Source organism: Glycine max, chromosome 8 (assembly GCF_000004515.6).
Source record: "Glycine max cultivar Williams 82 chromosome 8, Glycine_max_v4.0, whole genome shotgun sequence".
Taxonomy (NCBI): domain Eukaryota; kingdom Viridiplantae; phylum Streptophyta; class Magnoliopsida; order Fabales; family Fabaceae; genus Glycine; species Glycine max.
In genome coordinates this window covers 18,793,136-18,821,037 of record NC_038244.2, presented here as the reverse complement: position 1 = coordinate 18,821,037, position 27,902 = coordinate 18,793,136, and the positions used below count along the sequence as shown (strand labels likewise).

The 27,902-nt window shown below is 36.4% G+C and overlaps 1 protein-coding gene across 1 annotated transcript; it reads left to right on the top strand.

Annotated features, from left to right (window-relative positions):
- The first annotated feature begins 23 nt into the window (after positions 1–23).
- LOC100792410 (DExH-box ATP-dependent RNA helicase DExH3) lies at positions 24–27,836 on the top strand. Its single transcript, XM_006585638.4, has 19 exons — positions 24–478; positions 1,386–1,540; positions 1,715–1,802; positions 1,900–2,136; positions 8,049–8,144; positions 9,114–9,302; positions 9,494–9,653; positions 9,755–9,885; positions 18,376–18,546; positions 18,844–19,116; positions 20,559–20,753; positions 22,225–22,428; positions 23,064–23,133; positions 23,234–23,382; positions 25,336–25,644; positions 25,758–25,817; positions 26,240–26,392; positions 26,497–26,607; positions 26,793–27,836. Exons 1-19 carry the CDS (start codon positions 215–217, stop codon positions 27,261–27,263), a joined length of 3,486 nt encoding a protein of 1,161 aa, XP_006585701.1. The 5' UTR covers positions 24–214; the 3' UTR covers positions 27,264–27,836.
- Positions 27,837–27,902: the final 66 nt, after the last annotated feature.

Genomic DNA, 27,902 nt, shown 5'->3' with positions numbered 1-27,902 from the left:
CACTCCTCCGCCACTCATGGGTGATCCGACCCAATCCTAAAGCAACCCAAAAGATTACCAGGACGGGTCGACCCGACTCCACCCACGAATCTCACACTCCTTCCTTTTTCACATTTGAAACACACCACCACCATTGAAGACTCGAGGAGCGTGTGAAGAAAGAGGTGCCCCTAAAGCAAAGGCAGAGCATAACAGCAATGCCTCAAGAACGACAATGCGCAATTCAAAGTTGTGTGCAGCGTCTCTTCTTATAGCACGGGCCAAGTCCCTCCAACTTCACCACCGCCACGTGCGTCACTGCTTCCCTCCATTTTCTTCTTCTTCTGCAACCTCAATCTCACTCTTCAGGTTTCATCACCCTTGGCTCTCTTCCTTGTGCAACGCGAAATCACTCATCACCACGCGCCTCTTCTCCAGCTACTACTCCCTCGAACAGTTCTCCGATGACGAATACGACTGCGACTTCGAGAATCAACAGGTTTTTTCTTTTCTCTCCTTTTTTTTTTTTTGAATTTTATAGTAGCTTTTTAATTTGTTTAGATATTTGGGTTTGGTGGAAATGATTTTTTTTTTTTGTTTAGACATTTTTTTTTTTGGCAAATGTTAGTCTCTTAATTGATAGTTTTCTATGAACGAGCTATCGAGTCCATGATCTTTCCCACTTCCCTTCTCCATTAACCACCTAGCCCATCTTATATCTCCTTTGTTTGGATATTTTATGTCTGGTTTGTGTGGTTATGTTTGATACGTTTTAGTTGCATATATTGTAGTGAAATATAATGATGACTAGTAGAATTGAGTGGATTACTGAAGTTTTATTGGCAACGCAACAGGTTAAAGATTTTTTAGTACCTATTTTTGAAATTTTGGGTTATCAGAATGTTTTGCTTTCAAGAACAAGCAGTTTTTTTTTTTTCTTCAAATGATTTATGTTTATGTTTTTGAAGTGGGGTTTGTGATGATGTTTGTTCTTTAATTTTTTTAGTTGTTTGAATTAAACTGAAATCCAGTTGAAAAAAATTCAATGGGGAGAAGCAACACATTCTCTAACACGTCTCCTCCTAACAAATTGTCTACTCTTTTGTCTACTATAGTATTGATTAAGATTTATTGGAAACTACAAAATCATGAGATTCGTAAAATAAGAAGTGAGACCCCACATAAATTTGTAATTTTCAATAACTTTGGGCCCATAGCATGGAATGTGTTCGAAAGAGGGGGTTAAAGAGTGTATGCTTAGACTCTTGAATTGAATATGGAATTAGATTTACGCCTAATTTGGGTAAACTTAAATCTATTGTTCTGTGCTCAGTAGCTTCTGAAAACCATGATCAGCTCTGGTATAGAGGGCTACTATTTCTAAGAAAATGTAATGGTTATTGTAGGCATCGTCTACAGTGGCTAATGTGGATGAGTGGAAATGGAAACTCAGCATGTTGTTACGCAGTGAAAAGGATCAGGAGATTGTATCTAGAGACAGAAAAGATAGGAGGGACTATGAACAGATAGCTAACCTTGCCAAAAGAATGGGGCTTTACAGGTAAAATAATGCATATTCATTTGTGCCATGTAAAATGAGAGAAAAAAGACTCATTGCTTTATGCATCTTTGCCTTGATTGAAATTTAATGATTACTTCATGCTTTTAATTTAAATGAGTCTTTGTCCTTTCTTTTCAATCATTGATTGGTATTGCTATTTATCACAATGCACAGTGAGTTGTTTGGAAAAGTGGTTGTTGCAAGCAAGGTGCCTCTTCCTAACTACCGTCCAGATTTGGATGACAAACGTCCACAAAGAGAGGTAATAACCTGGGTGGGACCAGTGGGTAGGGAGCTTCAACTTATACCAGGTTGATGTCATGCTAGAAAAATAATCCTCCTACATTCCATTGTCACAGGTGGTGATTCCACTAAGCTTGCAAAGGAGGGTTGAGGGTTTGTTGCAGGAATACCTTGATAGGCTTCAGTTGAATTCTGCAAAGACAACTGACAGCCTAGATGATGTGAATTCCACCAATCAAGTTAAAGATATAAACATGGATGAAAATGCTGATTCTTTTGTGGATGAATCTGTTATGGAAAAGGTTCTCCAGAAGAGGAGTTTGAGGATGCGTAATATGCAAAGAGCTTGGCAGGTTTTGTTTGATTTCTTGAATTTTTCAGTTGGACATTGCATTTGGTATCACATGTGCTTGAATTAGTAATGGTCAAGAGTGTGAGTGTTGTTGTATTTTTGTAACTTGTTAATTTTCTTTTACATCCCAATTTCATACCCAAACTATTAGTTAGTCTGGTTATTTTTTTAGGTTGGCCAATAACCACTTTTATGTCCTTCATTGCCCAAACCCCTTTTGTAGTATGTTATTTGTCAACTTTAGTTTTGCTGTGTTGTATATGGAAAAAATAACAACTTCCCTTTTCTTTTGTCATACTAAAATTGGATACTGTTGGGAAATAGGTCATGATGTACCTAGAGTAGTAGCTTACGTTTTATTTTTGTCTTTTACATACCTGCTGTACCTTCTCTGTTCAGAGCTCTGTATTTTGTATTCACCTCTTTTCAACTTACTGAGTAAGCTAAGTTTTCTAATATAAAAGAGCCTAAGTGTGGAGAACACACTTGAGGATTTCCATTCAATCATCTCTAGTTACATTCAAGTTGGCATCAAAGGGGGAACGATCCTGCTCTGCTTGATTATCACCGACGCCACCGCCGCTGTCAGTCCACTGTTTGCTTCCGCCAGCCACCGGCTACAGCTCTGGCGAAACTAGGGTTTGGTGTGCCTCAGTGAGTGCAACATATCCCTGCAAGTCACGCGCTCCGAAAGTCTGCCATGCACAGCTTCCCCACGTCGCCTCTCTTGGAGCATGAGATCCACGTGCCGCCTTCTACCAGTCAGAATCATGCTTCGACAGTTCAGAAAGATTCACCGGACCTATCTGGGCCCAGATCTATTCTCGAATCTTCATTATCTCTCTTCAAGTTGGGAAATTTGAAGGTTCTGTTTGTGCATATTGGATGCATGTAAATACATAACTGTGAAAACAGTTTTGTTTCATGATTGTAAGGGTTGTTAGCTCTTGCTAACAGCACCCATCTAGTATTAGTTAGCAGTATAAAAATTGTAATGGCTGTTAGTTTTTCACTAACAGCACCCAGATAGTTACATTCTGTTAGAAGTTAGTTAGAGTTAGTTATGGTTAGTTTCTCAGTTCAGAGGTCTTTAAATACCTCAGTTGTAACTAACTCAAATCAACTTTTCAGATCAATAATATCAGTTATATCCTTTTTTGATTCCTCCCTCTCACTCTCTCTTAGTTTATCGAAAAGTGCAAAGCTTCTGTCTCTGTCTCTTGTTGTGAGTTGACCTCCACAAATCCTTCTGGATCTTCCTCCTCTGTTGGTCTCACAGTTAGTTCTACCGTGGGTCCCACTATTTTGTTTTATGGGACACCAGTCATAACCTTAGAAAAGTTGAATGGCAAGAAAAACTACTTGTCATGGTCCTTTTTTGTGGAGCTTTGGTTCCTTGGCCAATGACATCATGAGCACTTAGAGAAGCAGGTTAGTGAAATACCTGCAGAAAAACAAGAGCAATAGAAACAAGTTGATTTCCAACTTTGTGCCTTGCTATGGTAGTCAGTAGAGCCAAACACCTTAGTAACCTTAAGGTCTTTCAAAACATGTTACTCCTTTTGGAAAATGGCCCCAAAGATTTATGCCAATGATATTCAGAGATTGTATGATGCAATTGACAAGTTGACCTCTCTTAAACAAACAAATCATGATATGACCTCGTTTGTAGCATATTTTCAGTCTGCAGTTGAAGAATTAAGAATGTTCCTAGATGCTATGTCAGTGGACGACTAAATGCTATGTCAGTTGACGAAATGCGAAGAAAACATGACAACTTGTATATGATGCTGGCCTTGCGGGCCATGAACCCAAATTTTGATCATATTCGTGATCAAGTTCTGACTAATCAAGAAGTTCCCTCAATGGAGAGTCTTTGTACACTCCTCCTTCATGTTCCTAATCTGAGAAAGAATGAAAATTCACTTGAGCTTACTGAATCTTCAACAATGGTGACTAGTTGAGGAAGAGGAAGAAGAGGAGGTTGTGGAAATCATGGACGTGGTGGTGGCAGAAATGGTCAGCTTTATTGCACACATTGTAAGATAAGGGGACACACTTGCGACTCATGCTATAATATAGTTGGCTGGCCTGAGAAAACAACAAATGTCTCCCCATCAGAAACACATGAGCCAAAGTTTTCTGAAGAGGAGTATCAAGAGTACCTTCGGCTGAAGTCCAACAATCTGGCTCAATCATCCTCAGGCCCAAGTACTTCAACAACTTGCATCTCTCATTTTGTGGATAGTTAAGATCCATGGATAATTGATTAAGGTGCTCTCGATCATATTTTTGGTAATAGTTCTCTATTCGCCTCTTTGTCCCTACTAAAATTCCTCATCTAATCACACTAGCAAATGGCACCAAAGTCACTTTTAAAGGAGTAAAAAAAGTCTCTATTTCTCCCTCCTTAAACTTGGATTCAGTCCCTTTTGTAGTTTCTCTTAGTTAGCTAACAAAAGCATTAAATTGCTTTGTAACATTCAGTGCTGATTCTTTTGTTATACAGGAACGTGGTATAGGTCGCTTGATTGGCGTAGGACATGAATCCAGAGGTCTCTATTATTTGGAAACGAGTTCATCAGTGTCTTGTTTTGCGTCTCCACTCCTAAGCTTTTGCATGATCGCTTGGGTCATCCGCATTGGTCGAAGCTGAAGAAAATGGTTCCTAGTCTCAACAAAATTCAAGTCTTAGAGTGTGAGTCATATATCAGTTAGGAAAACATGTTGGGTCTTCTTTTCCAAAAAGAACTAAAACAGAATGTATCTTTGCTTTTTCCTTCATTCACTCTGATATTTGGGGTCCTAGCCATATCACATCTTTTGGTTTAAGATATTATGTTACCTTTATTGATGAATACTCTAGATGTACTTGGGTTTATATAATGAAAGATCAATTTGAACTTTTGCCTATATTTATGTTTTTCTTTAATGAAATCAAGACCCAATTTGGAAAAGTAATTAAGATTCTCAGGAGTGATAATGCCAAAGAGTAGTTCTCCTCTAATCTCTCTTTATTTTTAACCACTCAAGGCATCTTACATTAGTTCACATGCCTACACACTCCACAACAAAATAGTATAGCATAAAGAAAAAATAGACATTTAGTTGAAACTGCATGTACCTTATTGCTTGGTGCAAATATTCTAATTCATTATTAGGGTGATACCATCCTTACTACATGTTTTTTATTTAATAGAATGCCATCTTCATCTCTTGAGAATAGAGTTCCTCATTCAATTCTTTTTCCAAAAGAACCCTTATTTCATGTCTCTCCTCGTATTTTTGGTTGTACTTGTTTTGTTCATGATGTTTCACCAGGGCTGGACAAGTTATCAGAAAAAGCCATTAAGTGTGTCTTTCTTGGTTACTGTTGTCAACAAAAAGGATACTGTTGCTATTCACCACACACTAGACGATACTATATGTTGGCTGATGTCACCTTCTTTGAAGAAACTCCCTTTTTCTCTTCTTGATGCAGGATTTCAATTTTGTCCAACAAGTCTTGCTTGTTCCGTCTCTTTTTCCGTTAGTGTCACCAGTCCATGAAATCCTTAGCATGGACACAAGTCAAGCCACCTATCCAATCAGCCCTACTTGATCTTCTCACAATGTTGACCAACATGAGTCACAAAGAGAGCTGTCTAGTACTATGTCACAAGGAGAGTCCTTTGCTTCATGTCCGTCATCTTCAAGGACTCATGTCAAGGTTCTAGTTGATGTTGACTCTGGGTGGCCAATTGCCCTTAGGAAAGGTAACATATCTACCAAATATTCTCATCCTATTTATAATTTTTTGAGTATTCACCGGCTATCTCTTTCTTATTTTTCCTTTCTTTCCTCCATATCACCTCTCACCATTCCTAAAACTTTTCATGAAGCACTTGATCACCTTGTGTGGTGACAAGCTATGGTTGTTGAGATGCGGGCTCATGAAAGTAGTGGCACATGGGAGTTAGTTCCCCTACCTCCTGGGAAGCAGACAGTTGGTTGTAGATGGGTGTATGCTATTAAGGTTGGGTCTGATGGTGAAGTTGATCACCTAAAGGCTTGACTGATGACAAAAAGGCTACACTCAGATATATGGTCTTGATTATGGTGATACCTTTTCTCTTGTCACCAAACTCGCCACTGTTCGTTTATTTCTTGCTATGGTTGTTGTTCGTCATTGGCCTCTCCATCAGTTGGACATCAAAAATGCTTTTCTACATGGTGACCTAGACGAAGAGATATACATGGAGCAACCTCTTGGATTTGTTGCTCAAGGGGAATGTGGGTTAGTTTGTAAACTGTGCAGATCTCTTTATGGCCTCAAACAATCGCCACGTGCTTGGTTTGGGAAATTTAGTCAAACTGTACAGGCATTTGGATTAAAACGTAGTGAAGCAGATCATTCAGTCTTCTATGGTCACGCCTCACCAGGAAAGTGTATTTATCACAGGAAATGATGTTGCTGCAATTTCTCAGCTGAAAAAAGATCTATTCAACCATTTTCAGACCAAATACCTTCGATGTCTAAAATACTTCCTTAGTATAGAGGTAGCTCAATCAAACGAAGGCATTATTATTTCTCAAAGTACACTTTGGATATTCTGAATGAGACTGGCATGAGTGGATGTAGGACCATTGACAGTCCCATAGATCCGAATCAAAAGTTGATGGCAAAACAGGGTGAACCCCTCTTAGACTTGAGAGGTATAGGAGACTAGTTGATCTCACGATCACCAGACCTGACATCTCTTTTGCAGTTGGAGTAGTGAGTCAATTTATGCAGAATCCTTACACTGATCATTGGAATGTTGTCTCTTGAATTCTTAGGTACATTAAAAAGGCACTAGGACAAGGGTTGCTGTATGAAGATAAGGGAAAACACCCATGTTACTAGGTATTGTGATGCTGACTGGGCAGGTTCTCCTATAGACAGACGCTCTACTACTGGATATTGTGTGTTCATAGGAGGAAATCTGATTTCTTGGAAGAGCAAGAAACATAATGTTGTTGCTCGATCTAGAGCAGAAGCTAAGTATAGAGCAATGGCCTCAACAACTTTTTAACTTATGTGGATCAAGCAACTTCTTTAGGAACTTGAGTTTTGTGAAGTTCAGCAGATGCAGCTCTATTGTGATAGTTAGGCAGCGCTTCATATTGTCTCTAATCTAGTATTCCATGAAAGAACAAAGCACATAGAAGTTGACTGTCACTTTGTTCGATAAAAGCTAATGGCTAAGGAAATTAGTACAGAAAAAATTGGCTCTAATGATCAACTCGCAGATATTCTGACTAAGTCATTAAGGGGGCCTATGATTCAATTTTTGTGTTCCAAGCTTGGTGCATATGATTTATATGCTCCAGCTTGAGGGGAATGTTGGAAAATAGGTCATGATGTACCTAGAGTAGTAACTTACATTTTATTTTTGTCTTTTGTATACTTGTTGTACCTGCTCTGTTCAGAGCTCTGTATTTTGTACTTACCTCTCTTCAGCTTATTGAGTAAGCTAAGTTTTCTAATATAATAGAGCCTAAGTGTGGAGAACACACTTGAGGATTTCCATTCAATCATCTCTGGTTACATTCAAGTGATACTTATTACTTGATCATATTGCTGCTGTCTTTCTGGCTAAGACCATTTATTGCAAGCTTATGTTATGGCAAATGGAATAGCTTAGTATTAATTGCTATACTTTTAGTTTGTAAACATCGAATATCCTTGATTTATCTGTAAGTTTGGCTCAAGAAGGCTTACCAATTCTGATATTTGCATGTCTGTGTTCAAAGATTGCAAAAAGAAGTTTGACAAATTATTTTACTGCTGGAGCTAGCTTTGTAATTCAATTTTATGAAGTAGAAGGTTCATAAAATAATTTACATATTTTCTGGCTTCAAATTATATATATTGGACTTTTTTATTTATAGGAATCACCCGAGGGCAGGAAGTTGCTGGAATTCCGGAAGTCTCTACCATCATTCAAGGAGAAGCAAGGTTTACTTCAAGCTATAGCACATAATCAGGTATGCTTGCTGATTGTGTTTCATTAGATGTCTGCCAGTTTAGGTATCAGCATGTCTTTAGTATTTTGGACCTTGAAAACCAAACAATGTATGGACTACCCCTAATCCCACAAGGTCTTAGGATCTCATTATAAATTATAAATACTAAAGAAATAAGAACAGATGAATGAAACTGGACTTGAACACTTAGTAAGATTTAAATAATGTAAAATCTAAGATCAGTTACAGTTCTTGGTCTTTGTCTACCAAACTAGCGAGGAACACCTGCAACTGAAAAGTAGGAAAAATTAAGCTGAACAAGAAAGAGGATGTGGAAGTGTAAGGAAAAAGAAAACTGAAGCTAGAAAACCAAAACAACTTAGTGATGTTATGGTTTTTTGTGTTTAAAAACTATAAAAAGATATTAGTTTTGAAATCAGTTGTCAAAAACTGCACTTTACAAACATGATTTTTAGTTTATGAAAACATAAAACAGGAGACAAAGAGGCCCAAACGAATTCACTATGAAGTTTTTGAAATCAGCACTACACCTTGTGGAAAAATTGCATTGAAAGCTACATCAAAATTAGACCACATTTTCTATTTTTTTGGTATTTGGGCATGTTTTATTGGTCTTTTTATGTTCTGCGTCAAAGATTTTTTAAAATTGATTTGTAATCCATCCTTTTGCCCCCTCCTTCTTGAACGATTATATTGGTATTTTCATTGACTTAAAATTCATAGATGCCCAGTACTTTATAATTTTTCATCATGGTGAGAAGCCTTGTGATAAGCAGCAGGTTGCTTTCCAATAGAAATGTCACATTTTATTGAATTTTACTTACTGAACTTCAATCTGCCCTTATTCAGTCCGTGCTACTGGGTCTAATTGTGTATGTGGTTTTCCAATAGAAATGAATTGAATATCATGAACTCTGTTGGAATTATGTATTTATAATTGATACCTTATTTTGGTGAATAATGATCTAGGTGATAGTTATATCTGGAGAGACTGGCTGTGGTAAAACCACTCAACTTCCTCACTATGTATTAGAATCAGAGGTTGAGTCTGGTCGTGGAGCATTTTGTAGCATTATTTGCACACAGCCTCGAAGGATCTCTGCTATGGCAGTGGCAGAGAGAGTGTCAGCTGAGCGAGGAGAGCCTCTTGGTGAAACAGTAAGCCCTGTTTTTCTGGAAATGGACAAAAGTACAAATGCATGCAATAGTACAGAAAACATGGGTGCAAATATTATTATTCATGAAGAAAATAAAAGATTCATAAACTACTTTTTTGCTCTTGAATGGGATTTTAAAATTTGGAATATTTTTGTTCTTGCTGCTATACCACAACAGAGGTTTTTTGATAGGTTGGCTTCAAAGTTCGATTAGAAGGAATGAAAGGAAAAAACACCCATCTGCTATTTTGTACCAGTGGTATATTACTTAGAAGGCTGTTGAGTGATCGAAACCTGAATGGTATAACCCATGTTTTTGTGGATGAAATTCATGAAAGAGGCATGAATGAAGGTAGATTCTTAACTGACAATCTAACATCAGTAATACCTTATATAGTGCTAATGAAGTATCTAAGACTCATGCTTTCCACTGTTGGTTTTTATTCTTCGCAGACTTCTTACTGATTGTGTTAAAGGATCTGCTTCCACGTCGTCGGGATTTAAGATTGGTTTTAATGAGTGCCACCTTGAATGCTGAGCTTTTTTCGAATTATTTTGGAGGTGCTCCTACATTTCATATTCCGGTAAGACAGTCCTCTAGTTTTCAGTTAGGCACTTATTTGTTTTGGCAATTGAACTTCAATTATTCTGAATGTTTAGATGCCTATATGACTATTAGTGTTATTGTATGCCAATTTAAATTATTTTGTGCGTGTGGGATTGTAGTGGGTGGGAAGGTAGGGTAGTGATTGGGTTGATGAGTGTGAACATGCAATTGTTTGACCAAATCTTTTCTTTGTCTTAATGCATTTAAGAAATTTTAAGCTGCTATATAGTTTTATATTCCATTCTAGACGCAAAGCTTTGAGTGTGCTTGGCCTTGCATCCTATTGCCCCAAAACAGTTGGTAACATAATGGTCAAACTCAAAATTCAACAACAGTCATAATTCCTTATGTGTATTGTGTGCATATATTATATTATAGCCTACTATATGGTAGTTCAGCCAGAGCGCTTAACCCCAAATTGTGGAAATTGGACCTTAATTTTGATGTGCAATCTATAGCCAAGGACAATAAAATGTTATCCGGTAACATCCTTTCCCCTATTAGCCTTAGTTGTCACATAAAGTGACTACGTGAAGCCTATATCTCAGAAGAACAAGAAAGAACAATCATATACCGATTTAATTGCACATATGCCATATATAGTGAGCTAGTGGGTTTGAAGCCTTTGTTTCAAAAGAATGAAAATAGAGCAAGCAACCAAATAACCAGATATGGTGCGTAGAGTTATTGAGTGATTGCATGAAGCCCCCTGTTTCAGAAGAATGAAACCAAAGCAATAGAATTGTAACAGTGTTTAACTGTAATGTTGTGTGTTGTGTAGACCACACCTCTTGCTATTTATAATATGGAAAAGGAAATCGGCATTGATTACAAGATCAATCAATTATTGATTAATAGGAAATAGAATATTCTAATATACAATATCAAAACATAATCTCACAATCCCCCTCAAGCTGGAGCATATGTGTGATATGAACCAAGCATGTTACAAGTGTGGTCAACCTGATAGAAACAAAAGGTGGTTTGAGTTAAAAGAGTTTGTAACAGAAATGAAGAAGAAAAGGAGATAAAGGAAAAAAAAGAGAGAGAAAAAGCCTTTTTCTGGAAACAGAAAGTGTTATTATGATTGGCAACTAATTTCTATTACAAGAGTAGAATATATATAGCTCTGGAGCAGTTAGTCATTACTAACCAACCTTCTAACAAACCCTTAACTAACACTAACACTTAACTAACTTGATAACTGTCATAGTTAAGTGAGTGTGCAGTTGAATACTGGACCCCCCTTTCCACTACTCTAATACCCCCCTTCAAACTCAAGGTGGTTGAGTCTTTGAAACAAACTCAATCACATTGAGTTTGGTCCTTAGGAAACTAAACCTAGTAGGAGATAGGGGTTTAGTCAAAACATCTGCCCATTGGTCAATGGCAGGAATATGATGTACAACATTTAAAACTGTTAATCAACAGCAGAATAATGAGCTTGTAGCACCTTTTATGGAGGAAGAAATTCAGAAGGCAATTTGGGAATGTGGCAATGAAAAAAGTCCGGGTCCTGACGGCATGAATTTTAAATTCATCAAGCAGTTTTGGGACACTTTAAAGCCTGATATCCTGAGATTCATCCACGAATTTCATGTTAATGGGGTTTTTCCTCGAGGATGCAATGCTTCCTTTATTGCATTAATCCCTAAGATGTCTGATCCACAACACCTAAATGAATATAGACCCATTTCTTTAATTGGGTGTGTGTACAAGATAGTCTCCAAATTGCTTGCCAAAAGAATGAAGAAAGTCTTGCCTACCATCATAGATGAAACACAATATGCGTTCATAGAAGGCAGACATTTACTGCAAAGTGCTTTGATTACCAATGAGATAATTGAAGAAGCCAGAACAAGTCACAAATCATGCCTTGTCTTCAAAGTAGATTATGAGAAAGCTTATGACTCCGTATCCTTGGTTAATGGTAGCCTCACAAGTGAATTCATACCGCACAGAGGACTAAGGCAAGGCGACCCACTAGCGCCTCTTCTATTCAACATAGTTCCTGAAGGTTTAACTGGATTGATGAGGATAAGAGTCTATTCAACAGCTTTCTTGTGGGGAGAAATAATACACCAGTCAACATATTACAGTACGCAGATGATACCATATTTTTTGGGGAGGCAACAATGCAGAACGTGAAGACAATTAAATCCATTTTGAGAAGTTTTGAGATGTGTTCTGGACTAAAGATAAATTTTGCTAAGAGCAGTTTTGGGGCAATTGGGAAGGATGAGCAATGGTGCATTGAGGCGGCCGATTATCTGAATTGTAGAATCTTGTCCTTGCCTTTCACATACCTGGGTATCCCCGTTGGGGATAACCCAAGACGTAGTGAGCTTTGAGATCCTCTGATCAGAAAGTGTGAGAGAAAACTAACCAATTGGAAACACAAACACATATCCTTTGGGGGGAGAGTGACTCTTATAAATGCAGTCCTAACAGCAATTCCTATTTATTTTTTCTCTTTTTTCAGGGTGTCTTAAAAAATAATAGCTAAATTGGAAGCCATTCAGAGAAGATTTCTTTGGGGAGGAGGATCAGAGCATAGGAAGATTGCGTGGGTCAATTGGAAGACAGTGTGTCATCCAAAAGACAAAGGTGGCCTTGGAATTAAAGACATCAAGATATTTAATTCAGCTTTGATGGCGAAATGGCGTCAGGACCTCTTTCACAAGTAGGAGGAGCCATGGGCAAAAGTAATCAACTCAAAGTATGGTGGATGGAGGCATTGGAGGAAGGCATAAGAGGAAATCATGAATCCAAATGGTGGAAGGATCTGATTTCACTTCATCATCAGCAGCAGAACCTAGTAATCAAACGGGAAACCGCTTGGAAGGTGGGTGGAGGTGAAAAGTTTAGATTTTGGGAGGATCCTTGGACTGATAATGGTATGCCACTAATGGAGAAATTCCCAAGGTTGTATCACATATCAAGCCAACAAAACACAATCATTATGCAAATGGGGAGCATCAACAACAATGGATGGAAATGGAACCTCACTTGGAGGAGGGATCTCTTTGACTCCGAAGTAGAAATGGCGGACACTTTTATTGGGGAAATATCACAGCAGCAAGTTCAGCCTCATAGGGAAGATAGCTGGATATGGAAGCATGATCAAAGCGGGAGCTACTCAACAAAAAGTGGGTATGACCTAATAAGGAGAGAGCTAACGGGGGCAAACCATGATTCTGATTTCGTGGACCTATGGAAGCTAAAAATCCTAAGTAAAGCGGCTATGTTTGTATGGAGGCTAATCAGGGATAGACTACCAACAAGGATGAACCTTAGAAGACGGCAGGTGATGGTAAATGACTCGATGTGTCCACTATGTGAACTTCAGGAAGAGGAGGCTGCTCATTTATTTTTCAGCTGCAGCAAGTCCCTACCGCTATGGTGGGAGTCATTCTCCTGGGTCAACCTGGCAACAGCACTACCGCAAAACCCTAGGGACCACTACCTGCAGCATACAGCAGGGACAGCGGAAGGAAAGCAGCTTACAAGATGGAAATGCTGGTGAATTGCTCTAACATGGACAATTTGGAATCACAGAAATAAAATAGTTTTCCAGAATCACTCGTTTGATGGAAGTAAAATATTGGATGAAGCAGCTCTCTTACTCTGGACGTGGGTCAAATCCATGGAGAAGGACTTTGTCATACACTTCAACCAATGGTCCTCTAACATCAAGGAAGCATTCAGTAACTAGGAGGGGAGGGGTGATGTTGTAATTATGAATTTTCATATGTATTAGCTTGGTTCTGTGTATACACTTGAACCAGCTATATATCTACTCCTATATCTGTATCCCTAGTACCTCTGGTACTATTCCTTATTAATGATATATATATTTTTTCTAAGCAAAAAAAAAAACATACAGAAGGAGATATACAGTATGCGATTTGGTCTTGTAAATGAATAATGAGGGATCACATCTACTTGCCACAAGCCCAAACTGAAGTAAGGTAGTCTAAAGTCTTTCAAACCATTGTCTAGGAGCCTGCTTGAGGCCATAAAGAGCTTTATTTAATTTTCATACCAGAGAAGAGTTAGTGTCTTGGAATCCTAGTGGTTGAGACATGTACGCAGACTCATTGAGCAATCCGTTCAGAAAAGCATTGTTGACATCCAGCTGAACAAGTTGCCACTGATTAGTTAGAGCCAAAGATAAAATAAGTCTGATTGTCATAGGTTTTATAACTGGAGAGAAAGTCTCAGAGAAATCAAAACCAGCCACTTGATTAAATCCCTTTGCAGCTAGTCTGGCTTTGTACTTGTTAATAGAGCCATCTGCATTTTCTTTAACTCTGAAAACCCACTTGCATCCTATGGGTTTTCTGTCTGGTGGCAGAGGAACCAGACTCCAAGTATTATTCTTCATCAAAGCTTCATACTCCTGCTGCATGGCAGAAAGCCAATTTGGATCTGTTAAGGCTTGCTTAACAGATTTGGGTTCACCATGAGCCAGCAAAAGAGTAGGATTAACTCTGGGTAAATGAATGACAGACTTAGATCTAGTTTGCATGGGATGGATATTGGATGATCTGTTAGGTGGAATGGGAGGATGGTTGAGACTCTTCAGTGGGAACATTAGTGGATGATTGAGATATATGGGATGCTGGAGTGGAAAGATCAACATTTGACTGATCTGTTTGTACTGTAAGGGAAGGTTGAATAGACTCAGAGTTAGATTGAGGATTCTTTGAGGTAGGTTGTGGGATATTTGAGGGTTGTTGGAGGAAAGTAATGCTGAGTTAAGGAAGAGTTAGACTAACTAGAAAGAGAGAAGGATTCAAAAAGGTCAGCATAAGGAAACCTTGACTCATTGAATATCACATCCTTAGAAATATAAACTCTGCCCGAGGGAGACAGACATTGATACCCTTTATGAGATGTAGAATACCCCAAGAGGCCTAAAGTCTAATTTGTGAGTGTTATAAAGTCCGAGCTAGGGAAAGCAAGAACACCCAAAATTTGAGAAGATTGTAATCGGGAAGCTTTTTGAAAAAGCACAGGATAAAGTATTTCAAACTTAAGGGATGTTGTGGGTAATCTATTTATTAAGTAGACAGCTGTGCAAAAGGAAAAATCCCAAAACTTAAAGAGGTAAAGAAGCATGAAGTAAGGTAAGTTCTAACTCAACTATGCGTCTGTGTTTTCTTTTCACAACACCATTTTGATGATGGGTGTTGGGACAAATCAGTCTATGTTGAATACCACAGTCAGCCAAAAAGAATGTTAATGGTCTAAATTCCCCTCTCCAATCAGTTTGAAGACTTTTGATTTTAGAATTAAACTGTAATTCAGCCATAGCTTTAAACCTTTGAAAAACATCAGAGGTTTCAGACTTATTTCTAAGAAGATAAATCCAAGTAAGCCTTGAAAAAGCATCAACAAAGGTTATGTAGTATGAAAAACCATTGAATGAGGAAACATGAGCAGGTCCCCAAAGGTCACTATAAACTAACTCTAGAGGAGAAGTGTAGATAGATTATCAGTATATGTCAATGTATAATTGTGAAAATAGTTTTGTATTTTGTTTGTAAGGGCTGTTAGCTTTTGCTAACAGCACCCATTTCGTGGTAGTTAGTAATTCAAGGAGTACAAGGACTTTTCTAATTGCACCTCAATAGGATCAGTTAGTTAGCTTTCTTTTAAAGTTAGTTAGCTTTTTGTTAGAGTTAGTTGGCTTTCTGTTAGAGTTAGTTATAGTTAGTTATGTTCTATAGAGGTTTATAAATACGTGGATTGTAAGTATCTCTAACTAGTTTTTCAGATCAATAAAATCAGTTTTGTTCTTCTCCTTTTTCTTTGTTATCTCTCTGCTTTCCTCTCACTTTATAAAAAATGGTATCTAGAGCCATATTTTTGTAATTTTGTGTTTCTTCAAGGTCCTGTTATGTGCTTTCATGGCTTCCGCTTCGTCAAATCTCTTTTTCTCAGACGTTCCCTAACTCTATTGCAGAGAAGCTTGATGATTCGAATTATCTCCACTGGCGACAACACTTCGAACCAGTGATCAAATCGCACAAGTTGCAGTGATTTGTCGTTAATCCAGCCGTTCTGCCTCGTTATCTCACCGAGGATGATTGTATTGCTGATCATGTCAATCCAGAGTATGAAATCTGGAAAGTTCAATTCCAAACGCTTCTTGTTTGGTTGTAGTCTACGCTTTTGAAGTCTGTGTTGTCAAGAGTTTTAGGTTCCAACCATTCCTATCAGGTTTGGGACAAAATCCATGAATATTTCAGCCTCCACACTAAATCCCGTGCGCGTCAACTCCGCACTGCGATGCGTACAGTCACTCTTGATGAAAAATCAATTGATGAATATTTGCACAAGATCAAAGGATATGTAGATGAACTGGCTGGTGTAGGTGTTCCTGTTCGGCATGAGGAGTATGTTGATGTGCTCCTTGAAGGATTACCGTCTGATTATGCACCGGTAATTTTTGTCATCGAGAGTAAGAAGCGCGTTCCATCAATTGCAGAAATTGAAGCCCTTCTCTATGGTCATGAAACCAGGCTCACGCGATACAATCGAGATGCTCAATTGGTCAATTCTGCGTCGTTGAACTACACCCAAGGTTATACGCAACCAAACACTTATTAAAACAGTGATTTTGGTGGCTCTCGAGGCTCATATGTTCGTGGTGGTGGTCGCGGCTCCTTCTCTGATCGAAATTCTGGACGTGATAGTGGTGGTTTCGGCAGAGGCCATGGAGGTGGTTGGTTTGCCAATTTTCAGTGTCAAATATGTCTAACGTATGGGCACACTGCCTATAATTGTCAATACCGACGTAGCGAACCGGAGCGGCCGACCCCAAAAGTGGGATAGCAGATAGCAGGATGACCGCTATTTTAATGTTTTTATATATGTTAAATAATTAATAATATATATATAAGTTCAAAAACAGAAAAATAACTAAAAAAACATAGTTATTTAAACAAAAGTTACAAAACATAAAGTAGAAAAATTTATTGAAAATGATAAAATACCCTCCAAAACAAATTAAATAATTATGCTCAGAGGAACTGAGTTTGTAGCACTTGCACCAACAGTCACATATAAGTTTTTAGTTTTCCTACTAAATAATATATAAGAAAAAAATAACGTACTTAAATATAAATTATTTTATTTTATTTTATGTTATTTAAAATATTTTATTTTTATTTTTAATGATTTTTTATTTATGATATCAAATTTTAATAATTTTTTTTAAAAATAATTATATTTTTTATTTGAGATTAATAAAATTAAATAACATTAATTAATTTTCTTAATCAATATAAAATTAATTATTTGTAGGAGTAAAGAAAAATTACTAGTACTGCTACTAAAATAGATTAAATGAGAACCAAAAGAGGAGACAAAGGAAAGAGATAAGAAAATCAAAAAAAGATCAAAAGGAAAGAACGCCGAACTGGAGTAAGCAGAAGTGCAGAACAATGGAGCAGAGCAGCAATGGCAGCAAGGATTTGAAAGTTTGCCAAACAAGGGCAGCTTCATGGTACTGTTCACCATGAAGAGGGGCTGCACGAAAAAGACAAAACAAAGGAAAACAGGATTACAAAGGAACACCCCCGAAAATAGCGTAGATCGTGCCCAAACAAATAACTTGCTTTATGGAAAAAAGGTTCGTGGGAACGCATGTCAACTCCGATGATGACGTGCCTACATGGTCTGTGTGGAATGGTGGATGGCGCACCAGATGATGTAGGAGAGAGTCAGAGAGTCGCCAGAAATAGGTTGCTAGAAAAGAGGGTGAAGTAGAAAGGTCCACTGGGGATAGTAGGTCCTCATTTGGAGAATGACTTTCATTTTTCCTGTTTCATGTATAACCTAGCTTTGGTACCATGTAACAATGTTTAACAATAATGTTGTGTGTTGTGTAGACCACACCTCATGCTATTTATAATATGGAAAAGGGAATCAGTATTGATTAAAAGATCGATCAATTACTGATTATTATTAGGAAATGAGATTTCTAATAATAAATACAATATCAAGAATAATATCAAAACATAATCTCTCAAGAATAATCAAATAGGCTGCATTCTGTAGTGCTCCTTCAGTTCCTTTTCCTTTTAACATTTTAAGCTTCTATGACTTTTCACTTCTCTGATGATAATTTGTGAAAGAAGAAAAAAAAACAAGTTGTTGAATCTTGAGATTTGTATCATTGGTATTGAATCACTACAAATCTTGCATGTTTTGAATGATTCAAAGCATCTGTGATTCATCATATGGTACCAGTCACTGTCTTGCTGAATGGTATTGAATCATGAAATACATGTCATTTTTATAGCTCAGTCCATTTTAAAATTTAGGACACATATTGCTCATTTATAACTTTTTCTGATACAAGTGTAACTAAAACTTTTCTTGTAAGCTTCTTTTACTGTGTTTGCAATGTTATTTGTAAAACAAGGTGGTTTGAATTCTTTTGTTAATTTCCCAGGGTTTCACTTATCCAGTTAGAGCACACTTTTTAGAAGATATTTTGGAAATGACGGGATATAAATTGACTTCCTTCAACCAAATTGATGATTACGGTCAAGAGAAACTGTGGAAGACACAAAAGCAACTAGCACCACGGAAGAGGAAAAACCAGATCACTGCTCTTGTTGAGGTATGCAGCTACCTTAAAAATTTGACTTTAATATTGTTGCCGTAAAGAATTTATAGATTCTCTTGTTTGGCAAGAGTTTGTCTTTCAAAATCAAGCTGATACCCTGATAGTAAATAAGTGGCCTGTCTTGTATGCAATTAACTCCTTTTTTGTTGGAATATTCTGCAATTCCCTAATATATCTAAAATTATTTTAAGTGACTAGATATTACTTGTTTGCCTTAGAAACTAAAACTAAATTCTGTTGAAGTGCAATATGTTGAGAAAATGAATTTCTTACTTTCATACTGTTGAACAGGACGCTCTTTCTAATTCAAGCTTTGAGAACTATAGCTCCAGGGCACGTGATTCACTAACATCTTGGGCACCTGACTGCATTGGTTTTAATCTCATTGAGGCTGTTCTATGCCATATATGTCGGAAGGAACGACCAGGTGCTGTCTTAGTATTTATGACTGGGTGGGAGGATATAAGCTCTTTAAAAGATCAGCTTAAAGCACATCCTCTTGTAGGAGATCCCAATAGGGTTCTGCTTCTAACATGTCATGGTTCAATGGCAACTTCAGAACAGGTTGATTATTTCCCTTTGTTTATTACCTGGACTGTATATTGCATCGTCATGTACTTCTAAATCTGTATTCTTTCTCTTTGTGTGATATGTATTTCTGATTAACCCATTGTCCTTTTGTAGGCAACAAAGTGAATTAAGTCATTTAATTAGGTTATTTTATGTTCTTTCTTTGAAATTTAGTTATATAAAGTAATAATCAATTTTATTGTTACTTTAAAATGCTTGTTGTATGTTCAACAATAAATAATCTGTTGGTGCAGTTCAAAAAGATAAATAACTTATTTCTTTTCTTGATGATCACATAAGTTTTTCATTGTTGCATCTTTCATTTTCTTGGCATTCTCGGTGCAGAACCTAGGGTGCTGTTTGTTCTGTTTGTTTAAAAAAATGCAAAATATATGTGTGACAATCATCATATAAAATAAAGAAACTTGAAATTTTGCCAGAAAAATAAAGGAAACTAGAGAGTTTCAAATTGCTTAAAATTTAGTAGCATCTTGTAATGCAAGTTTATATGACCTATATCTGATGTTTTCAAGATGCTATTTCTGATATGTCATAATTTTGATGAATAATAGGATATAGGATGCAGGTGGATTTGGTGACTGAAGAATAGAAAATAGTGAGAGGAAAAAAGTAATATGATTGGTTGAACAAAAAAATAACAGAGTCAAGAAGTATCTCCTCTATGGGTTCCCTTTCACTGCCAATTTGTAGGAACCAGAGAGCAGAAAAATAGAGAATAATAATATTGTTGGTTGAACGAAAAATGTACAGAGCAAAGGGGAGAAGTCTTTCCTTTAAGGGATTCCCCTTCACAAAGGATTTCTCCTCTCATGTGCAAAGTCTCAAACTATCAAATTCACAGAATTAATCCCTCTAATCTAATTTCCCCCAATTTGTAACCAATCCCTTCTTACTAACTAAAGGACTAATCAACTAACTGCTGCCATTACTCAGCTCTCATATATCCCAACAGTTTTTGGATAGGAAATGATATTTTATTAAAGAGAATTTACATCAGGGGGGAGGATGGGTAGGAAGAAAACGCAAAGATAAACAAATATGTATCCAGTTATCATTTTGTATCTTGTCATATATTATAAGATATCCGAAGATTAAAATTTCTAGGTTCAACAACAAGTCTTGCTATATATTTTTGGGGATACCCTCTTAGCCTCTGTCATTATTCATTCTCTTGCTCATTAAAAAATTACATTTTTATAAACTTTTTCTTATTATGAAATAGCAATTGATGATAAACAGGGTATGTAAGTTTTTACTCTTGTTAATGCTGATTTCTAAAATGATAGAATCTTATTTTCATGTTCTATTTCTGAGAGTATATTACTGATGTTTGATTATCTATTTTTCCTGTTACTTAATTATTCTATCTTACTGTATTTCAATAAATTATTTCTTTTTGTTTTATATTTTTGTAGAAACTCATATTTGAGAAACCACCTCCAAATATAAGGAAAGTGATACTTGCTACAAATATGGCTGAGGCAAGTATTACAATCAATGACATAGTTTTTGTGGTTGATTGTGGAAAAGCAAAAGAGACCACTTATGATGCTTTAAATAACACGCCATGTCTTCTACCTTCTTGGATATCACAAGCATCTGCACGTCAGGCAAGTATCTTTGTCTCCTAAGCCTTCACTATATTTTTCTTTTAACTTTTGTAGTGTTCACACAGCTACTGATGCTCCAACTCCTATTGTATATACTCTTGTGGTGCCCTGGACTTATTTTATATTTTTCTTTCTTTCTAATAAATGTAGTTATATTTCTGAATTTAAAAATAATATAAGCTTTGGTGGAGGGAGAAGATGAGAGTGAGAACAGAAAGGAGAGTGAAGAGTGACGGTAGAAGAGCGTGAATAATGGATTTAAAAAACACTTTTAAACAAGATGTTCCATCACCTTGTCTGCCATAAACTGCCGTTGGGCCATGGCAGTGATGGCTGAAAAATGGAGAAAGATATGGAAACTGCAAGAATACACCACAAATTGGGTGGTGAATGGTTGTTGGCATAATAAGTGCACGCCAATTCCATTATGATGGCCATAACTGATTTTTAACCACACTGTTTGAAGGGGTTTCCCTTACAGATATAAGTAGGAGATTACATGCTTTATTTAATTGATGTTTTTTTTTTTCTTTGGTTAGGACGATTGCTTATCCTGCCAACTCTTTGTATTGTTCATTTTTTTAGTCTTAATGAATTTCTTCTTTCATAAAAAAACCAGACTTTAAATTTTTTTTGGTTTCCATCATTGCCCTCTGCCCTTCTCCTAAAATCAAATTTGACTAGAGTGAACAGTTATAATTTCACGTGAGGCTTTCTTTTCTCAGTTTTCTATGCTTCCAAATGAGAAAAAAAAAATATTCTAAATTTTGGTTGTAAAAAAAAAAAAAATCTCATTGTTCTTTACTTTCCTTTTCTCTTCATCCAAATAAAATGAGAGAGCCTAAAGTCGTATCTTTGGTGCTATATGCAACAATACATGTGCCTATTTTTCAAGCAACTTGAACTTGCTCAATCACTTTTCTTGAAAAATCTTTAAGCCCAAATAGCTATTAGCATGGTATTTAAGCCTTTGATACACCCTTTTGCTTGCTTATCCCATCTGATGTAGTACTTGATTGCTGAGAAGCATGGAAAATGTGTGATAATTATGTTTCATATTGTAGTACTTGATGCATCTCAGTCTAGCTCCTCTATTGTGGTCAGCCCACTTTCCCCAACCCCCACCCACCCACACATCTAATTTTTCCTAGAACATCGACGACATGAGTCTTCACTTTCAAGTGTAATGTGCTTGCTAACTTGAATTGATTGTTTGAGAGAAGTTCAGGGTTTTGAATGATAATTATCTCTTTGTCAGCACAATGGGATTTGCTTAAAGTGTAAACAAAGTCAAATTTAGCTCTCATTCTTAAGTTTCTTTAGGTCTTTAAGCTTTTACTTTAGTAGGTTTTGCTGATAGCTTCAATAGCTTTTGTTTCTCTTTTATGCTGCATTCTTGTTTTTCTGTTATACTTATACATCCAAATCAGCAACTAATTGTTTTATTTCCTTCTGTCCTCTTTGGTTGCAGAGAAGAGGTAGGGCTGGTCGTGTGCAGCCAGGAGAATGTTACCACCTTTACCCCAAATGTGTTTATGATGCCTTTTCTGAATATCAACTTCCTGAACTACTGAGAACACCTTTGAATTCTCTATGCTTGCAAATAAAAAGTTTGCAGGTTGAGAGCATAGGAGGGTTCTTATCAGCAGCTTTACAGGCACCAGAGCCACGGGCTGTGAGTACATTTGCACTTTAGTTGTATAATTGTATTAGAAAAAAGGTTCTCTCAAAAGTAAATCTTACTATGACATGAGAAGGATATATCAACGGCCATAAAATACAACCATTTGTTTAGTGAAAATCACCATCAATGATTTATTAGGTAAACTATTTCTCTGTTAGGAACTATTAGCTGCTCAATTGTTTAATAATGATGAAAGAGTGATTACTGAGTAGTAACTTATTAAAAAATTGTAAATAATTTTACCATGGATTCCTTAAAAATATTCCCTTTCTGTAATCTTTTTTTGTATCTATTATCTGTATATTTTAATGATAACATCTGTTACCCTAAGAGCATTGCTTATAAGGAGAATGTTTGGATATAGTAGTCTATTCTACAGATGCCTATAACGTAATTTTATTTGAGCTTCCTTCTTAGGCATAATAAGACTATAAGTAGTGCTACCTCTAGTCCTATATATGGGAAACAAATACCTAATTCATTAAGACAAATAAAAGTAGTTAAATTAGTTAGCTTAAATTAATAATGTCATAAATTTAAATTTTATTTAAAAATGCTGCAGTTATACATACATAGGATTCACAAGTTCGTAAATATAACAAGTTTTTACAAATTTAATGGAACAGGTTCAAAATGCTATTGATTTTCTCAAGATGATTGGAGCATTAGATGAACAAGAAAATCTTACGAATCTTGGTGAGTCTATTTTTTCTGTCCTATTTGATTGGTTTCTCATGTGCCTATATTTTTCTTGGTTATAAGTAATTCCTCTTTGTTTCCTTTTTCATTCAATCAGGGAAGTTTCTCTCTATGCTTCCTGTTGATCCCAAGCTTGGAAAAATGTTAATAATGGGAGCTATATTTCGATGCTTTGATCCTGTTCTTACAATAGTTGCTGGCCTTAGTGTCAGGGATCCTTTTCTTTTGCCCCAAGACAAGAGGGATGTAAGTCATCTCATTACCTCTTGGTGCACAGTTGAATCTAATCTATATATATATATATATATTGAATAGAAACTTGTGCTTCAATATTTTTTGTCTTTTTTGTAAATATTTCATGAACCAACTATTAAGCTGTTAGTTAGAGGCTATGAAGCACAAACACATCGGCTGAAGGATGTGTTAGGGTGTCCGACACATTTCCAACACCGACTTGCAGTGGACATGTTTTTACAGTGTCCATTTTTTATTTTGGCTTTGACACTGCTCGGTTGTATCTTTTTTTAAAAAAAATAATCAACCTAAAGATTAAATTAACATTAGCAAGCTGTTTCTTTTTTTCTTTTTAATGACTGTTTGTCTTAGTATTTTTTTGTAATACTCTTTATTAAAGAACTTAACAATTTGTTTTAGATTTTTTTTTGGTAAAGAGATAAAGTTCTTGCATTGTGGAATATGACTCTTGGGACCTTTTTTGTGAGGCTTATTATCATATGAAAATTATAAAGCTTAACAACTTGTATTAAGATTAATATGTAAATGTTAATTATCAATTTAAATTTTTGTCATGTTGATCTCACACACACGCACACATACATATATATGACGTGTCCCAATGTCGGAGTCCGTGCTTCATAGGTTAGATTTTTTTTTATCAACAAAGATAAATTTTATATATATTCAAGTAATAGAGGTACAAAGGTTACATAGGTAAGATCGTCCAAGCAAATGGTTCCAAGATCAGACTTAATACAGTCTGGATAGGAACCAGAAGCTGACTACAAATGATATTTTGAACTCCATATTCAAATGATATCCTAGACAAAGCATTCTCTAAGGTTAGAGGACCATTGATTATAATGGGTTACAAAAGCTTCATAGGTTAGATGAAGATACAAGACAAGTGATTTTAAACTATATCTATAAAATATTTATATGATATTTTAAATTATTATTCTCTTGAATGTAATTTAAAATCCTTTAATGGAGAATGGCTAATCTCATCTTTAACATGATGGCTACAACAGTTGCATCATTAGATCTGTAAAAACAGTACTGATGTGATGTGAAGATACCGAGTTTTGTTAATAAATAAATTAATAAAATATCTTCTCATCCTGCTGTGAAGAATCCTTAGGCCTTCTTATGAATACAATCTTTCTTTTCATACAGTGATCAGAAACTGGTACAAGAATACCGTTTAATTGGAAAGCAATCCTCATTGATTATTGTAAAATGTCTTCACACCTTGTTCACTGATTTCCTACTGTTGCTACTGATATTAATGTAATATCATTATAAATAATGATTTGTGCAAAATAAATACTACAAAGAAACACTGCAAAAAAGGAAATGTCTGAGACTCACAGACACTGCAGACTCTTCGAGGACTCTGTTACCTCCTTTCCAATTCACGCTCAAACCTTCTTCCATTCTCTCTAACAATCTGCTTTCTGCTCCCCACCTGCCTCGTGTGCAGGATCTTACAATGCAATTCCCCAGGATGATTATTGATCACATTCCCTTCATTGTTGACAGGAGCCTCCAATCCCCACTACCCTTTCCCTTCTTTTTGTTCCACATCTTAGTGACCAGTGGCTGCCTAACATACTTGGTAACTAACTATGAAATGTGCTTCTTACTGATGTTGGACTAAATGTGAAATTTCAGTTTAGAACTTGTAACCCATTTACTTCATCAGTTGGGTGTGCATAAGTCAATTTGGGTCAGATATCATCTCGTGGTATCTGATATTGTAATTCCCATGTTCTATAATGGCAATAATTTGATATGATGGTGGACCATTAAAGATTAACTAGTCTTTGAACCTTTTCGTTTTGTGTTATCTGCCAATTGCTTTTCTTATTGTCACAAATTTTTGCTTGGACCAAGAATTGATAAAAAATTAAGTTTACACCGTTGAAGATAACTAACTATAACTTATGCCTTTGTTTTCAGTTAGCAGGGACAGCGAAGTCTAGGTTTTCTGCTAAAGATTACAGTGATCATATGGCTCTTGTTCGAGCATATGAAGGATGGAAAGATGCAGAAAGAGAAGGGTCGGCTTACGAGTACTGCTGGAGGAATTTTCTATCAGCCCAAACTCTTCAGGCTATTCATTCACTTCGGAAACAGTTTAGCTTTATCTTGAAAGAAGCTGGCTTGGTAGATGCAGAAGCTAACGTCATTAACAAATTGAGTCACAATCAATCTCTTGTGCGTGCAGTCATATGTTCTGGGCTCTTTCCTGGCATAGCATCAGTGGTGGTGAGCTATGTGTTTGTTATAAATTTTGTTTTTCTCCTCAATAAGTATTATCTTTAGCTTACAAGTTGAGCTTTTACTGTTTTATTTAATTAATTAATTCTTCCTCTGTACAGCACAGGGAGACATCCATGTCATTTAAAACAATGGATGATGGCCAGGTTTTATTGTATGCTGTAAGTGACAGACCAATTTTATTTTTTTCATATCACCTTCAATGAATAAATTCATCTCTTATTCTTTTTTTAACAGACAAAACTTAGATATATTATTTTTAGTACTATTGGGCTCCAACTAAAATTTCATCTTGGTAACTGCTGCCTTCATCTCAGTTACATAAATCTGAAATAATTACTGAGATGAAATGTCAATTTTAATGGAAAAATAGCAAGAACAGTACCTATGGTGTTGCATGTAAGTTTTTTTTGTCCTTTTTCAGCCTAGTTGAGCAGTGCTTTAAAGGAAACATTTTATGTTTTTAGTATTTATACGTAATTCCAAAATTGCCTCCTTGATAGTGGTTTATTATAAGATAAACCCTTCCCTTCCCCTATATTGTTCTTGTTCTCCTGTTGATTAGTTTTATCATTTTGACCAGAATTCAGTGAATGCACGTTACCAGACCATTCCTTACCCTTGGTTGGTTTTTGGTGAGAAAGTCAAGGTCAATGCTGTTTTTATCCGTGATTCCACTGGTGTATCTGATTCAATACTTATCCTTTTTGGTGGTGCTCTAAGTAATGGGATACAGGTGATTAGTTAGTTGATACACATGCTTCTTCTGGTAGAATATCTCCTTGGATTTCAATACAGTAACATGCCCTTTTTCTTTCTTCTCCCCTCTCATGGGTTTAGGCTGGGCATCTGAAAATGTTAGATGGGTATGTTGACTTCTTCATGGATCCTAATTTAGCTGACAGCTTTTTGAAGCTTAAGGAAGAGCTCAATAAGCTTATCCAAAAGAAGGTTAGCAGATATTTTTTTCCTTGTAATAATATTCCTTGTTTACTTACCAATATGATAGGTTGCTGCATGATGTGAGCTTTAACTTTTTCTAGAAGCCATTGACTATTATTAGTTGAATTAAACATAGTGTTTGTGTAATGTTGGTTGAAGATAAATAAAATGATATTGGGTTTGTAATAATGCAGCTGGAAGATCCTAGCATTGACATTCACAAGGAAGGGAAATACTTGATGCTTGCTGTTCAGGAGCTGGTTTCAGGGGATCAATGCGAAGGAAGATTTGTATTTGGCCGTGAAAGCCGGAAGCCTAAGGCCTCCAATGATGAAAACAAATTCACAAAAGATGGAACAAATCCCAAGAGCTTGCTGCAGACTCTGTTGATGCGAGCAGGGCACTCCCCACCCAAATACAAAACGAAACATCTTAAGACAAATGAGTTTAGGGCATTGGTGGAGTTTAAGGGAATGCAATTTGTTGGCAAACCAAAGAGAAACAAGCAACTTGCAGAAAGGGATGCTGCTATAGAGGCATTGGCTTGGTTGACTCACACCTCTGACAATAACCAGCATGAAGATGATAAGTCTCCTCCTGATGTAACTGACAACATGCTAAAACTCCTAGGGAAGCGTAGAAAATCAAAGCGAGGCCATGGTTGACATGTCATCCATACATGGTTTTTAGTGAGTTAATCCCATCCTAATCTTGGATTAGTAGCCCAGCACCATGCAATTTAGTGCATGATGATGAAGGATAGGAATTTAGGTGACATGTCATCAATACATGGTTTTAGGTGAGTGATCCCATTCTTTCATCTTGGATTCGTTGCCCAGCACTCTGCAATTCAATGCATGATAAGAAAGGGGTTTAGGAGACTTGGTATGAGGTCCTGCTAAGCATTTCTTTGAGGAATACAATTTTTCTGGGACATTAGGCTCTTTGCTTTCTATTTCCCCCCTTTTTTTGGAGGGTTTGGTATTGGTTCAGGAAAATATAGTTAATTTAAGGTACTCAATCTTGGCAGTTGTTGGCGTTTAGAAGTTCATTGTATTTTTTAGCTGTCCCCTTCAAGCCAAACCCAAAATTTTAGAATCAAATCTGTACACTAATGCTTTTATAAATTGATTTATATATCTTGTGTCAATGTCAAAGACCAAGATACATAAAGTTGTTAGCTAGGGATAACATGGCATACAATTTCTTATAGCAACATAATAAAATCAATATTTATATTTTGCTGCTTTTTTCTGGTAAAAATTATTTGATTCGCTTTTTTCTAAGGCTATATTTGGATTTAT

Bases quoted from the DNA above. Each gene is read 5' to 3' on its own strand.
- LOC100792410 (XM_006585638.4), top strand. From the start codon at position 215: ATGCGCAATTCAAAGTTGTGTGCAGCGTCTCTTCTTATAGCACGGGCC. The intron at 1,803-1,899 runs GTAATAACCTGG...CCATTGTCACAG, and splicing joins ACAAACGTCCACAAAGAGAG to GTGGTGATTCCACTAAGCTT. The intron at 25,818-26,239 runs GTAAGTGACAGA...CATTTTGACCAG, and splicing joins GCCAGGTTTTATTGTATGCT to AATTCAGTGAATGCACGTTA.